This window comes from Chanodichthys erythropterus, chromosome 18 (genome assembly GCF_024489055.1).
Source record: "Chanodichthys erythropterus isolate Z2021 chromosome 18, ASM2448905v1, whole genome shotgun sequence".
Classification (NCBI taxonomy): domain Eukaryota; kingdom Metazoa; phylum Chordata; class Actinopteri; order Cypriniformes; family Xenocyprididae; genus Chanodichthys; species Chanodichthys erythropterus.
Genome location: NC_090238.1, coordinates 39,700,036 through 39,715,178, shown reverse-complemented (window position 1 = coordinate 39,715,178; position 15,143 = coordinate 39,700,036). Strand labels below are relative to the sequence as shown.

The 15,143-nt window shown below is 40.6% G+C and overlaps 3 protein-coding genes across 4 annotated transcripts; 2 read left to right on the top strand and 1 right to left on the bottom strand.

The window, feature by feature from the left end:
• Positions 1 to 543: 543 nt before the first annotated feature.
• pole2 (polymerase (DNA directed), epsilon 2) lies at positions 544 to 8,080 on the bottom strand. The gene is made up of 19 exons (XM_067367441.1): positions 7,994 to 8,080; positions 7,798 to 7,898; positions 7,641 to 7,716; positions 7,009 to 7,086; positions 6,120 to 6,213; positions 5,660 to 5,734; positions 5,487 to 5,570; positions 4,323 to 4,379; positions 4,191 to 4,239; positions 4,036 to 4,108; positions 3,780 to 3,952; positions 3,585 to 3,674; positions 3,443 to 3,497; positions 3,291 to 3,350; positions 2,052 to 2,129; positions 1,861 to 1,969; positions 1,377 to 1,553; positions 817 to 884; positions 544 to 722 (listed from the first exon to the last, which is right to left on the bottom strand). Exons 1-19 carry the CDS (start codon positions 8,059 to 8,061, stop codon positions 704 to 706), a joined length of 1,584 nt encoding a protein of 527 aa, XP_067223542.1. The 5' UTR covers positions 8,062 to 8,080; the 3' UTR covers positions 544 to 703.
• A 160-nt stretch (positions 8,081 to 8,240) lies between these two features.
• Positions 8,241 to 12,139, top strand: LOC137006573 (kelch domain-containing protein 1). 2 transcript variants are annotated; one of them, XM_067367439.1, is made up of 13 exons: positions 8,241 to 8,464; positions 8,603 to 8,673; positions 9,739 to 9,856; positions 9,936 to 10,048; positions 10,122 to 10,206; positions 10,286 to 10,369; positions 10,446 to 10,526; positions 10,631 to 10,689; positions 10,778 to 10,908; positions 10,984 to 11,056; positions 11,158 to 11,242; positions 11,322 to 11,374; positions 11,446 to 12,139. In XM_067367439.1, exons 1-13 carry the CDS (start codon positions 8,381 to 8,383, stop codon positions 11,594 to 11,596), a joined length of 1,188 nt encoding a protein of 395 aa, XP_067223540.1. In that variant the 5' UTR covers positions 8,241 to 8,380; the 3' UTR covers positions 11,597 to 12,139. The 2 variants fall into 2 exon arrangements, with proteins under 2 accessions (XP_067223540.1, XP_067223541.1); XM_067367440.1 differs by having other exon boundaries at positions 8,244 to 8,464; positions 10,799 to 10,908.
• A 156-nt stretch (positions 12,140 to 12,295) lies between these two features.
• On the top strand, positions 12,296 to 14,308 carry dnaaf2 (dynein axonemal assembly factor 2). The gene is made up of 2 exons (XM_067367438.1): positions 12,296 to 13,762; positions 13,874 to 14,308. The coding sequence occupies exons 1-2, from the start codon at positions 12,407 to 12,409 to the stop codon at positions 14,228 to 14,230; spliced, it is 1,713 nt and encodes a 570-aa protein (XP_067223539.1). The 5' UTR covers positions 12,296 to 12,406; the 3' UTR covers positions 14,231 to 14,308.
• The last annotated feature ends 835 nt before the right edge of the window (positions 14,309 to 15,143 follow it).

The following is a 15,143-nucleotide window of genomic DNA, read 5'->3' as shown; positions in this document are numbered from 1 at the left end:
CATGTAAATTTGGATAGTGGGTTTATGGGGAAATGCACAATAAATAATACAGTGATAATAATACAAACAGACTAGACATTTTTTCCCCCAGAACGAACTTGGGACCCGGCTGAACTCTTCCATGACCCGGTGGTCGGGGATTTCCTGGAACAACATGCGTTTTATTACTTCTCTGAGGCATATTTGAATTTCTGCTAAAGGGCGCCCTCTGGCATCCAGTATGAAATAAACGTGTTTAATGTTCACTCCATCCTATTCTGTGTAAAAATAGGGGGAAAAAAATCCTTCTCTCTAAAGAAATTTGTGGGATTTTTTTTTTTTTTTTCAGTGTACAGAAGTTTATATTTTCACAGTGTATGCATAAGCAGCACATATTTCATATTAAATAGGATCGATTATTCCCTCCATGAATCACATTTAAATGCTCCCAAGACTTCATATCTATACTAGATACTGTATATGATTATGAACAAATCTGTTATGATCTATATCTACGTTAAAGATACAAGTCTGTAATGAATCCCACAACAACCACATTTTGTCTATATTTATTTAACTTTAAAAGTGCATCAACATAATCAAATCAAACAATAACCATATGAAATTGACGTAAAAGAAAGCTACATTTTAAAGACTGCAATGGAAATAACAACAAAATTAAAAACATGAAGCACATCTGTCTGATTTTCCAGTTTCTTCTGGTTTAAAGCCCTTGTAATTTGCTGTAAAAGGGAACAATGAGAAATACAAGGGTTTATTTTCAAAGCACAGTGTCTTTAAATGTGTAAATGTTAATGGCATTATCGATAATCATACCTGTCCTCCACTGTTCTGTTGGACGGATAGTAAACTTTAAAGGAGAATCCACTTTTTGGAAAAGAACCCTGAAAGAGTAAGACAGCAAACAGGTTTCACATCTAACCCACCGAATCGATGATCAGTCAGCATCAGCCCAGCCATAACAAACATACGCTCACACACACACACACACACACACACACACACACACACACACACACACACACACACACACACACATGTTTGTTTTTGTGAATTGTGGGGACTTTCCATAGACTTCAATGCATTTTACACTGAACAAACTGTACATTCTATCCCCCTACCCTGCCCCTACCCCTAAACCTAACCCTCACAGGAAACTGTGCAAACTTTTACTTTTTCACAAAAACTCATTCTATATGATTTATAAACCCATTTACATTGTGGGGACCGCTGGCTGGTCCCCACGATGTAGGTGAACTCAGGTTTATATTACATCATGGGGACATTTGGTCCCCACAATGTAATATAAACAAAAGCACACACACACACACACACACACACACACACACACACACACACACACACAGCTTGAGTACCGGGTTGATGCACAGGCAGTCTGTGTTGGATACGTTGAAGGGGTCGTATTTGTCAGCGAAGACAATGACATCAGGCACGGGATAAACGCGTAAGGCGTAATCATACGCCCAGTACACTGGACACGCGTAGAGCGGGAGCGGCGTCAGGTGACCTTGTGACAGGATGGTTTTCACAAACTGTTGAACAAATGCAAAATTAACATTCTGCATGTGGCAGGCAATTTAGAGTACAATCTCTAAGAAAGCTTAATAACTTAAAGGGTTTAAAGAAAATTCTGTCATCATTTATGTCGTTCCAAACCCATCAAACTTTCATTAATCTTAGGCACAAATATAATAAAGATCTGTTTGATGAAATCTGAGACTCAAAAAGACGTTTCAAAAAGTTCATAATGAGAAACTAATCCACATGAATCGAGTGGTTTAGTCCAAATTTTCTGAAGAGACTCCATCGCACGGATTCACATATAAAGCTCTGGCTCACATGGGAAGGGATATCCAGGTTGCTGCTGGGAAGTCGGACGCAGTTTCGGCACATCTTGTTGACGAGGTCTTCTCGAATCACCACCATCTCTTGACTGCAGTACTGTATCCTGACACATAATCATAGAATAATACGAATGAAGAGTACCAGTGATGAATGACACATCAGTCGTGACTCAGAGCGGCGTGTACCTGCAGGGGTTGGTGGTGAAGACGGAGAACGGCACGCGCTGCCTGAACTCCTCTGTGATGTGCTCGGCCAACGGAGGTCTGTCAGCGGAAAGAGATTTTACACTTCGACTGCTTATTCATTCGTTCAACGAAGGTGATTGATTCAAACACAAATGAAGAAGGTTCAGCATGTGATGATGATGGAAACACTGGTCCTAACTAGGCATGTGACGGTTTCAAATTTTCACGTTGTGATAATTGCTGAAGCTTTTATCATGGTATACGGTATTATCACGATATATAAGTTGCAAAAAAAAGTGTTGTCAGTATAACAGGTTTAAGAACTCTTTTTGTAATAAAAAAAAAAACTCTGAATGTTTAAATACAATAATACAATACACAAAAATGTATATAAAGTCAAATTTTCAAACAGATTAAAGTGCAAAAGAATTAGGCTATAAAGAACAACTTTACAATAAGCTCTCATTATTTAATGCATTAACTAAGATTGAGCAACAGCTACATTTGTTACAGAAAGTGTTATTTATTGTTCATGTTAGTTCAGAAACTGATCATTGTTCGTTTGATCTCAGGTCCATTAAATAAGTTCTTTTGATTTTAGTAATGTTATTAAACAGTAACTAAGAATAATTGATGCTTTATAAGTATTTTTCATTGTCAGTTTAGTAATAATGAATTAACATGTTAACTAATGAAGTTTTCCTGAACAATAACAAATAATCAGAACATTTCTAATCATTAGGGCATGTTGTGGTCCAGATTAAAATATAAAATGTTTAAGTTTGAAAATAAATAGCCTATTAAGTCTTTAAGTATGAAGTATTTGGCGCTGTGATGAACAACAATGAGATAAAAAAAATTGAATGGTTGTTTGAAGCATTTTAAAAACGCTGTTTCCGGGGTAACCGCTGCATTTCTGCTGTTCCATCAGCGCCCTCTGCTGTCAGAGAGTGAACGTGCACTTTCATTCAGCGCGTCTCCTTTCCGTCATGTGCTTCTCGTGCACGTTAGGCTTGTTTACATCTGAGCGCGTGTCCCTTATGACGCAGAATACAGCGCTGTCGTGCATTTTATACGGTTGATGGGAAAGTATTCTTAAATTATAAAAACGTTAATAACTGGTAATAAATTTTTATTTATGGTATTTTGAAATGCCCACGATAACATTATCGTGCATATTCATTATCGTGATATATCGCATTACTGAATAACGGCACATGTCTAGTCCTAACATTATACCTGGGTAAGACATTGCCGGGCCCGGGGTCTTCTGGTCCGGGAACAAACACAAAACGACTGCTGCAAAAACACATTCAGAGGGAGTCAGTCGGACTCAGTACGTCATCAAGCTCTCACGTGTCACAGTTTCAGGTTTAATTAAAATGTCTTACCTGTTGTGAATGCTGGGAAATTCACAAATCAGATCAGCAAGTGCTTTAAAGGAATCTGAAAACAACATTGTTACACTGTGAACACTTTGTTTTCCTTTAAAAGACGATTGTGCAACAGCAAAAACTCTGAAGAGATGGCGACCTTTGAGTGTTCGGAGCTGGTTCCTGCCGTAAGGAGCGGAGGAGAAATTCCCACAAAATATGAAGCAGGTGGGCGGCATGGCAGAGTAGCCTGCAACGTCAGTCGCACACATTCACAATCACGAAGGTGTTTTATAGCAGACACTGTGATTATGCTAATAACGATGCCGTCAAAATGATCCGAGAGAATCCGAACCTGAGAACATTGTGTGAATCTTCTCCAGAACCTCCACACTGTCCAGCCACACGTCCGACACCATCACAAACATGGCGTCTTCATTCTCCTCCTCCAGCTGCTTGAGTTTGGCTGACGCTTTGACCGCAGTGGTGGACGGCCCACCAAAGAAGTTTATATTGCCGTAATACGCCCTGTGTGTGGATGAGAAAACACCATGAGAGGATGTAGAGCGACGTCAGCTGACCAGTCACAGTGAACAACAGCTAAAGCACACCTGGTGAACGAAGAGGGTTCTGTGGGCGGGAATCCAAAAGCGTTGACATGGAAGACAGAATCCTCGTACCATCCTGTGAACGCAGACAGAGCATGTGATTATAGAGATCCAGATCAGGGTCAGGAGTTTCAGACGGCAGAGGAAGAGAGACGCACCCTCAGCCAGAACGAAGCAGGACTCGGTGTAAAGGCCGCTGTGAAACTGGTATGATGAGCGTTAAGGAACAAACTCGAGACATTCTCTGAGACAGAAGCTCATCTGCTTCATGATAAACACAGGAAGGATATTGCCTTTGATAGATTGAGCTGCACTGTGCCACTGAGGTCCTCCAGGTAGAACTTGCCCTGAAAGTACAAGAGAATATATCAACATAAAAACCTGGAGGTGTTTTGTGTTTTCTCTCGCTCAAAGATCAGTCGCTCGTTCAACAGACTAATGTTTCAGTCAAGGGCATAGGTATCTATACTGATGCGTCTCTAGCAACACTTTCAATCAAACAATACTCATTGGCCACGTTTAAATGGGTCACACCAGTGACATCACCTGAGAAGTTAAAGCAAAATGGCTGGAAGGTGCTGCTCATTCAAACATGTGCGTTTCAGACTAACATATGAGAGCAGCGGCGCTGGTGCCAGGAAGTTCTTCAGGAGGTGACGTTTATTCTTTGGAAATGTGACAGTAAAGCACTGATCTTGAATTGAGATGCAGATAAAATTAACTTATTATCAGTAATGTTCAAAAACATTTTTATAGGGAAAAATGTAAATCTTCTACTCTTATTAAATGAGCGTCAGTGATTATATTAGGAGCGCTCTTTACTGGCTCTGTGAGTAATTCAGTCACAATTTAAAAAGTTCTTGTTTTTCATGAGACTTTCCCTACTTTTCCAAATATTAGCGAGTAAATAAGTGCTCCTCTGCCGCCATCTAGTGGTAATTTCATGTCTTTTTTTTAAAGTTTTGTTTGCCTAGAAGTGTTAGTTTTCTTAATCTTTAAACTTAGTTTACAAATCATCACATTAAAAATAACATTACAATAGGATAATATTTAGAGCTTTAAGTGCTGGAAAATGTGTGAAACACTTTAAAAAAGTGCTTGAATTTCACTCCCAAAATTTTATATGAACGCTAAAATTAAGCATTCGAAAAACATTTGAGTATTTCTGCCACAATACCATAGTTTAAACAAGCGTTACTACATTACATCCATGGTGATTTGTGGACTGGAGAGCCTTAACTTGTTCGTGGCACAGTGTTTCTGCGGTTTGATCTGTGGGTTATAGCAGAGAACTGACCCTTTGCGGCATATTAAAGAGCCACAAAACAGTATTTATTGTTTACATTTCTTTAAAAATTACAAATTTGAAATTTGAGACTGTCTGTCGATGTGTTGTCAGTGTCCTCTTTGCTCACACTATATCAACAGCAGGACCAGGAGAAGTAAAGGAATACCTCCTTGAGCTGCGAGATCATCCCGAGAACGATCACCTCTCCGACTTTAGCTGTGCTGCCCAGAAGAGCTTCCACCGTCTTCAGCTGCAACATGAACAGACGATTCTCTCACAGATCATGAAGCAGCGACTGAAACCAATCTGGTCTGAACGGTGACGTTTGCTCACGTTTACCTGGAATTTGTTTCTCCCTTCATCTGGAGTCGAGCCGATAACCGGAGGAGTGAAGAGCTCATGCCGGTGTGTTCGCTGTTGTACAGATAATGATGAAGATTATCAGGCGTCAGGTGACTTCACCACTGACATCACACACGCTCCAGATGTGCTTCACATCATCGACTTCATTTAGCTTCATTAATTCACTGCAAATGATCTGATGAAACCCTTGAGATACACTATAATTCATGAAGATATTACACACTTTATGAATTTCTGTGAAGCTGCTTTACTCGTTTCAGTGCAGCTCTTCACTGATTTGGTGTTCAGTCATTCACAATGCTTTACAATTACAGTGGTCACATGTCTTCCTGAATACCTTCTAACACTCCTGATCGGATCACCTGACACGGATGTTAATCTGCACACGCTATGATTCAGGAACTAAAATGATACGAGCAGATATGAAGAGGCTTGCCTGCTGTAGGACGGTGTATCTCTCTCTGAAGAGTTCGGCTTTATCTCGGGACTGACCGCAGAGTTTAGGAGTCGGATGATTCGTCATGCCGATACTGAAAGAGGCATAAAATGATCAACAGATGGAAAATACCTTCATTCACACACGACACACTGAAAAATGCCGAGTTAAAAACACTCAGGTTGGGTTGAACATGGACAATCCCAGCGGTTGGGTTAAATCATTGATCAACATGCTGGGCGGTTTCATTAACTCAACTATTGATCAAAAATGACTATATGACTGGCTTAAAATGAACCCAAAATATGTTGGAAATTAAAAATCTGACAATTACTAGAGGCCAAAAAAAAAAAAAAAAAAAAAGGTGAACATTCATTAATAAGCAGTTAATAAATGTTAATTTCCAACATATTTTGGGTTCATTTTAAGCAAGAAATACAGTCATTTTTAAACAATAGTTGAGTTAAAACACAATTTCTCAGAGTGCATGAACACAGATGATACACACAGTTTTCATGGATATTGTTAAACATATCGTTGATATTGTTAAATAAAACTTGTTTGTTTTCAGTAATAAAAATAAAAATATGATGAAACAAAAAAATTAAATATTGCCATGGAAAAAAATATATATTTAAGTTGAAGTATTAAATGACCAACACTGAAATTAAAATAAATTATAGAAATAATAATAATAATAATAATAATGTCAAAAGCAGATAATATCAGTAAAAGTTCAAATACAATTAAAACTGAAAATTAATAAAAGCTACATAAATTCAAATTATTACTACATAATACTGAAATGACACTGATTTACACTCAAACAAACAAACCACATGCACTTGATTAGCATTATTATATTATTTCATTATTAATTATTCCTTACTGTACAAATTTCTTTCTTTCTGTGCTGAAGATGAATCGAGGAACATCAAACGCTCCGATAATGTTGAAAACATTGTCACTGTAACCAAAGAACATGAACGTCAAACACACTAGAGAGTTAAATGTGTGTGTGTGTGTGACATATCAGGACACAAATGTGTATAATGACATGGGTATGACACAGGTATTACAAGAAGAGGTGACTTATGAGGACATTACCCATGTCTCCACTTTTCAAAAGGCTTATAAATCACACAGAATGAGTTAATAAAATAAACGTGTGTGTGTGTGTGTGTGTGAGAGAGAGAGAGAGAGAGAGAGAGTGTGGACCAAATGTCCCCACGATGTAATATAAATCTGAGTTCGACCACATTGTTGTGGGGACACAGATTGTGTCCCCACAAGGAAAATGGATTAATAAACATACTAAAAGATGATTTTGTGAGAAAGTAAAGGTATGCACAGTTTCCTGTGATGGTTAGGTTTAGGGATAGGGGGAGAGAATGTACAGTTTGTACAGTATAAAATGCATTACGCCTATGGAATTTACGCCAATGTCCCCACAAGGAACCAAAACCTAAACTGTGTGTGTGTGTGTGTGTGTGTCAGTTCAGATGTGTGACACACTCTTACATGGTCTCGTCACATGACTGACTGCAGTCCTGAACAGCCGCTTCTGCCACAGACAGTTCGATCATGCTGGAGGACACTGACACAGACAATCATCATCATAACAATAACAATAACAATAACAATCATCATCATCATCACTGTGGTGAAGCACACATACGCGGCTGCTTTTCAACAGCATCCAAGATCCGCTCCAGAACTTCATCCAGATCCGCTTCACTGACGGACTCCAGAACCTGCAGCAGAAAGCGGCTGGACTCGCTGAGAAACACACAGTGGAAACACGTGGAAATCACCAAACCGAGTCAACACGAATAATCATAATCATAATGTTTGATTGACCGAGTCTCACGTACGGTCGCAGGATTAATCCGCGCATTTTAAATCCCGCGCTCACTTTCAGCTTCACTCTGCGCGCGTCCATCTTCCTCTGCTCCCGCCGAAGTGACGCGCGTGCCCTATCAGCTTCCGTAAACAACGCTCACTTTTCAAAATAAAAGACGGCTTTAGTTCCTCGGCTACAGTGACATTTCTCCTTGTTTGTTTTGTTTGAAGCAGTTTGATTTCATATAATACAATTTGCTCGTAAAAGAATAAGGCGATGACAGAACAATAAAGAGAGAGAGAAGCTCTTTTCCACACGCGCGCCCCCGTGTTTCTCTGTGCGCGTGACACGAGCTGCTGTTCTCTGTCAGCTCGTGACAGTATTAATATCGGCTCTGTTAATAACGTTAATTATCTTGATGAGTGAGACAGTGGCTCGAGAGAGAAGCGGACACACCGCGGCGACGGACGGACAGTATTTATATGTCTGGGGCGGTTATGTGGTAAAATCAGTGCTTCACATATTTCTGCTTAAATATGGACAGTGTTTTGTGTTTAACAGTCCATGTTTAATAACGCCTCATTTCATTTAATAGTGTTGTAATCACTGAACAAATAAAAGTGATTGTTTTTTGCTGCAGTCGGTGGCGGAACATGAAGTTTTTCTTCCAAATGACGAGCTTTGGTTGTATGACTTAGAAACTGGGTTATGGTAAGAATGATTTATGACTGTCAACAAGCAGCTGTTTGTGTGCGTGTGCCCGTGTGCTTGCGCGCGCGCGTCTTGTTATCTTTTAACATTATAGGGACAGTTCACAAAAAAATGAAAATTACGCCATGATTTACTCACCCTCAAGCCATCCTAGGTGTAGATATATTATGTATTTATATATAAAAATATCTATATATAGATATTTAAAAATATCCTGGCTCCAGTAGTGCATAGTGCATCCATCCATCCATCCATAATAAAAGTACTCAATACGGCTCCAGTGGGTTAATAAAGGCTTTCTGAAGCAAAGCAATGCATTTTTGTAAGAAAAATGTACATATTTATTATGAATTCAAATAACTAGCTTCTGGCAGACAGCTGTACGCATACTGCGCAAGTCGACTTGCTCCACAAGAGTAACCTGTGATGTATGATACAGGAGCATCGTGAGCTTAGACGTCAAAATCAAGTGTCAAAGGCAAATAGGGCTGTGCAACAAACTGAAGCTCCTGTCATATCAAAATCCTCCGATATTTCACTTTAAAAATGATCATTTTAGACTTCTAATTCGTGACCGGTGTTTTGTTTTGCTCTATCCTCTACGCTTCCGCGTTCATCATTACGTCATGCGTCGGGTCAGAGGTCATTCTTCCACCGCAAATTAATGCGTACAGTCGTCTGCTAGTTATAATAGTTAATAAAGTTATTATAGTTACTGTAGTTTTAAATATGGATATTTTTCTTACAAAACCATCACTTCATAAGGCCTTTATTAACCCCCTGGAGTCGTATGGATTTCTTTTATGATGGATGGATTGTTTTTTGTTTCAAAGCGCGGCCCCTCATTCACAACAATTACAAACCTTGGAGGAGACAGGATATTTTTAAATATATCTCAGATTGTGTTGCTCTGAAAGAAGATAGTCATATACATCTAGGATGGCTTGAGGGTGAGTAAATCATGGGGTAATTTAAATTTTTGGGTGAACTGTCCCTTTAAGGGCCATAAGACTTAAAATACATGAATGCATGTTCAGATTAAATGTTGTTATTCTTCATTTGAAGGGAAAGGCACGGCATGTGTGGGTCGATTCCCCCGTCCATGTCCGGGACGTGCGGCTGCATTGTGAATGGACACCTGTATATATTCGGAGGATGCTGTGATGATGGACAGACTAATGAAGTAACGCTCTGTTCAGTACTGACTTTGTTGTTTCGCATCAGTAAAAGCCTCAAACCTCAGAATATTTGTCTTATTTCAGCACTACTCAGTCAATCTGCATGATGGGACGTTCACCTGGAGGAAGGTCAATCATCGGTCAGGATCTCCGCCGTCGCCGCGTGATAAACTGTCCTGTTGGGTTCATAAAGGAAGGTCAGCGCTTCTGATCTCATTCAGTATAGGGTTCATATAGTCATATTTGTACTGAGTTTTGATCTCCTGACAGAATGATCTACTTTGGTGGATATGGTCACAAACTGCTGAGAGAAATCAAGGATCCGAAGACCTTCACTGTGGATGAAGCATCATGGGTAGTTTGTGTTTGATATGAAACTCCTCACAGATGTGATTCAAAACAGATTCATGTCAGTGTCACTTTCCTCTCTTCAGGCCGAGGACATTTTCTGGGGATGGAACAACGAAACGCATGAATTTGATCCGGACAGAAGCAGCTGGACTGAACCACAGACTTCTGTAAGACACTCAGACATCATGAAGCATTAATGATCAATGACTATGAACGTGTTTAAATCGTGACCGTCTCCGACAGGGCCGTTCTCCTGCGCCGCGAGCCGCTCACGCTAGTGCCACGATCGGCAGTAAAGGTTACGTGTGTGGCGGAAGAATAAAGGTGAGAGAAACTGTTAGAGCAGCTGTCTGAATGTTTAAAGCTCTTACTGTTGTAATGTGGTTTCTCTACTCTGTCATGTTTGTGTTTGTTTGTTTTCTGCACAGGAAACTAGAACCAGTGATGTGTTTTGTCTGGACTTAAACTCATGGACATGGTCAGAAATGTAAGACATCAAGTTACACGCTATTTATTGCTACAGTTCATTCTTGTACTGTGTGTGAGTATGTGTGTGTGTGTGTGTGTGTCTGAAGCTGGTGTCGTGTGTTTCTCAGCGTCTCCTCCAGCGCCGCTCCGTCAGGTCGCTCGTGGCACACGCTCACGTCAGTGTCAGATTCCTCTCTCTTCATGTTCGGTGGACTCAGTGTGGACTGCAGACCCTTGAGTATGACGCAGAAACACTTCAGACAAAAATATAACTCAAAACAACCAAAGTGTAAAGCTTGTTCATTCTCTTCAGGTGAGGGATGGATATTTAATCTGGAGACGAAAGGATGGACGAGGATGGAGCATCAATACAAGGACAAACCGCGGTATGAGAAAACAGGGAGATGAAAGATGATTGTATTTAAAGAATCTATATTTCTATAGATTTCTACAGAAGCTTTTTTCCCCTTCATTCTGATGTACTCAGGCTTTGGCACAGCGCTTGTCAAGGAAGAGACTCGGATGTGATTGTGTTTGGAGGAAGTCATGATTATATTCTTCTGGTGGACAAAGTAAGTCTGAAGATCTCGTCGACATACAGAATAATTCAGTAATTCAATAATTCATAATTCAGAATGGTTTGTTTTGTAGGGCCACTGCAACGATGCGCTTGTTTTCCAGACTCAGCCGTACCCGCTGATACGGTACTGATCACTGGATCCAACAGAAATAAAGCTGATGGAGAATAGAGAACTAATGTGATTTATTCCCACAGATTGTGCGAGGACTTCATTGCGAGCCACGCCAGAATGTTTCGGTTCCAGATTCTCTGTTTGCCACCAAAACTGAGACGCGCTGTGCAGAAACGGACAACTTTCTTCAGGACAAACAGAAAAACACGGAATATATTCAGAACCTTGGAATGATTGGTTTTAAAATAACCCAGGTGAAAAAATACTATAGTAATTTGTAGTATACTATATAATAATACTATAAATACTTGAATTAATTTATTGTGGTAATTCTATAGTTGCTGTGATAATATAACAACTATAGTAATATAAACATATTACCCAATATTGTAGTTTTCTACAACTTTAGGGTATATTATACTACAATATACACTACAGTTTACTGTAGTATAAACTAAAGTATACTATAACAGTTTATCAGTTCACTATAGTTAATACTACAGTATGTTGTAGCATTCATTAACAAAGTGTTGTACTTAAATACTGTATAATATATACAGTATGCTACAATTTACAATAGTATTTTTTCACCTGGGAAACTACTGTACATCAGGAATAAATGTTTACTTTAGCTTTGTTTTCGCAATTAATAATTAAAATCCATAATTATGATTATTAAACAATATTTATTTTACTGTATAAGTGTTGAAAAAGTTGTATTTATAACCTAATGTTCTTTTTGGGAACCATTTAAATATGAATTAAATATTAAATTACTCGCTTTCAACTGCTCCAGGCTGGTTATTGACGGATGAATGTGTCTCTAGGAAGAAAAAAAACATTCAAATTAGCACACAGTTAAATTAGTGTAATTACTGCAAATAAGAAGATACTGACCTGAAGAGCGCGCTCACGCGAAGAGCGTCTCGACGGTGGACACGCGCTCTGTTGGTAGCAGGTTTCTATGGTTACCGAGTCCTCCATTAACTCCACAGAGTTTTTCCAGTCACTTTCGCCACAAGATATTAAAGTTAACGATCTATAATGGATTTTGGCGGCAAACTCGAAGAACTGAATTTGACGCGCGATGAAATTAATCGGTTAGGTGAAGCGCTGAAAGACGATCGGTTCCGCGAGTTATTGAGCGAATATGCCGCAGAGATCTCAGATCCCGAGAACAAGAGAAGATACGAGGAAGAAATCACGCTGCTGGAGAAGGACAGAGGCATGAACGTGCAGTTTATTCACCCTGAAGGACATCACGTGCTGAAGACACGCAGCGCGGACGGGAAAATCTTTATCAACGTCTGCTCCAGTCAGCTGATCGACCAACCGTCGTGTGAAGCAGCGAGAAACCGGGACGGAAAACCGGGTCAGAACTGGCGTTTACCGTTCAGTCTGACCCCGGGCAGAACGGACAGAGATTCCGGCGGAAACAGCTGTGTGATTTACGATGTCGTTTTCCATCCAGACGCGCTTTACATGGCGGCAAAAAACGCGCGGTTTCTGAAGCTAATCCACAGGACGGCTCTGGATGGGATCGAAGACTCTTTCCACATCAAGCTCGACAAAGATAAGATAAAGCAGCTGAAGATGAGGTATAAAGGTGTTGCGCATCCAGCTGTGATCCGCACGCCTATTCCTGGACACGATCAGAAGAACCGGACAACCTGTGAGGAGGACGTGATGTCATTTCCATATCCAGATGAGAATCAAACCGCACCAGAAACCAAATCCTCCTCAAGCCAAAGTCCAGAAGACAAACAGCCCATCACACCTCAGTACACCTTAAAATACCGATCAGTCGTCGATTTGCAAGATTACCGGTGCTCCAGAGATTCGGGGCCCGGGGCCCGACCCCGAGAGATAGTCATCACCGTCGACGTACCGCTGCTAAGATCGGCACAGGACGCGGACCTCAGTGTGACGGAGCGACGCCTCGTCCTGGAGGCTCCAGAACCAGCGTACCGACTGGAGCTTCCTCTCGCGTATCCGGTGGATGAAGATAAAGGAGATGCAAAGTTCAACAAAACTAAGAAACAGTTGACAATCACTCTTCCCGTCCGGCCCGTGAAAACCCCGCAGATCAGCTTCGACGAGATGAAGAGTAACGCCAATGATCAGGAAGCAGTTTTGGAGCCGGATCACACAGAACCGGAGTGGTGCGATACTGCCGCTTTACAGCGTTCACCAGACAGGTTTCCTTTAGCATCCGAGCCTCAATTAATCGATTTAACGACAGAACCACAGACACACAAGATGAGCAACGATCTAATCATCAACCCAACGGAGAACCGGACAGAACCTCAGGAACCAGAACCAGATCGGTCTGTAGAAGTGGTCCCAAACAATGAAGATGAAATGAACATCAATCAAGCAGCTGACTCCTCATCAGATACAGTACATGGCTAACTTTTCTATAACACATTCATATACGTATTATCAATTAATCATAGTGATCACAGTAGATATTAGTGATGTTGATGCAGTTGTTGCTCTTTTTTTCCGCAGAGCTCCGTCAGTGAATCTCTCAGTCTCCACGGTCCAGATGAAAAGAGGGCAAACCCAGAGAGCGACGCTACTGCGGTCCTTCAGACAGATGATAACGCTCTGATTCATCAGCAAACCAGCGGCTCAGAGACGCCAGCGAACCAGCAGCTGAACCCACCCATGAACTCTTCTCAGGAAGCTGAAAAGCCGAAGCGCTCTTCAGAAGACTGCGAGAGCGACGTGACCGAGCGAATAATGGAGGACGCTGGGATACGGTCAGAGGAAGCAGCGCTTTTGAGAGAGACCGACGCAGTCGGCAGTCACATGACCTCGGCCACCCTGAGCTTCCAGAACTCTCTGCGGTTTGATTTGGACTAAACATCAAATTAATTTATGGTTTATGTTCTTGGAAAGTCTAGTTTTCATTGTAGTTCAGAGATGCTGAATAAAGTTTAAATTTGGAGTAAAATAGAAATCTTTGTTTGGTTTTGTTCAAAAACCACTAGAAATGTTCAAACTGAGTAATTAATGAAGATTCTGTCATTAATTACTCTCCCTCATGTCGTTCCACACCCGTAAGAATGCCGGCTCAGTATTGTCCAAAGCTGGTCATGTGATCAGCACGACACGTGTGTGATGCTGATGCAGGAGCTGGCCAATAATGAGTCGCCGTTCTGATGTAGATCCTGGAAGCGCTGGACGTAAACAACGTATGAGAATGACACAGAAGAGATTGTTGAATAAAGTTATTTTTGTTTGTTTTCACACACAAAAAGTATTCTCGTCTCTCCATAACATAAGTTCAAATTAAAATTTCCTGATAATTTACTTACCTCCATGTCATCCAAGATGTTCATGTCTTTCTTCAGTGGAAAAGAAATTCTTATCTAGCAAGACGAGCATTTGTGGGTAAAAAGTGTATGTTTATTTTTTTAGTAAATGTCTGATGGTTTCTCTAGATGAGACTCTTATTCCTCGTCTGGGATCATGTAGAGCTCTTTGAAGCTGCACTGAAACTGACATTTGGAAGATGAACGAAGGTCTTGAGTTTGGAACGCCATGAGGGTGAGTGATTGACTTTTCGCCGGGAGTTTGATTGACAGGCTGTCTAACCAATCATAATGCCGAAGCCACCATTTTGTCCGACAAAGCAGTCAGGGGATTTAGTAGATTAACATTGGTGTGTGTATTGACGTCTTTCCGCGGTTGAAACCGCATTCCTTCTGATGTTCATTCATGTTTATTTGATGCTATAAATGAACTAGTAAGAGATGATAGTTTCATGAGCCGC

Bases quoted from the DNA above. Each gene is read 5' to 3' on its own strand.
- dnaaf2 (XM_067367438.1), top strand. From the start codon at position 12,407: ATGGATTTTGGCGGCAAACTCGAAGAACTGAATTTGACGCGCGATGAA. The intron at 13,763-13,873 runs GTACATGGCTAA...TTTTTTCCGCAG, and splicing joins CTGACTCCTCATCAGATACA to AGCTCCGTCAGTGAATCTCT.
- LOC137006573 (XM_067367439.1), top strand. From the start codon at position 8,381: ATGAGTGAGACAGTGGCTCGAGAGAGAAGCGGACACACCGCGGCGACG. The intron at 10,207-10,285 runs GTAGTTTGTGTT...TCCTCTCTTCAG, and splicing joins CTGTGGATGAAGCATCATGG to GCCGAGGACATTTTCTGGGG. The intron at 10,690-10,777 runs GTAAGACATCAA...GTGTGTCTGAAG, and splicing joins TCATGGACATGGTCAGAAAT to CTGGTGTCGTGTGTTTCTCA.
- pole2 (XM_067367441.1), bottom strand. From the start codon at position 8,061: ATGGACGCGCGCAGAGTGAAGCTGAAAGTGAGCGCGGGATTTAAAATG. The intron at 5,735-6,119 runs GCAAGCCTCTTC...TCTGTACAACAG, and splicing joins GATACACCGTCCTACAGCAG to CGAACACACCGGCATGAGCT. The intron at 5,571-5,659 runs GTAAACGTGAGC...TTCATGTTGCAG, and splicing joins AAGGGAGAAACAAATTCCAG to CTGAAGACGGTGGAAGCTCT.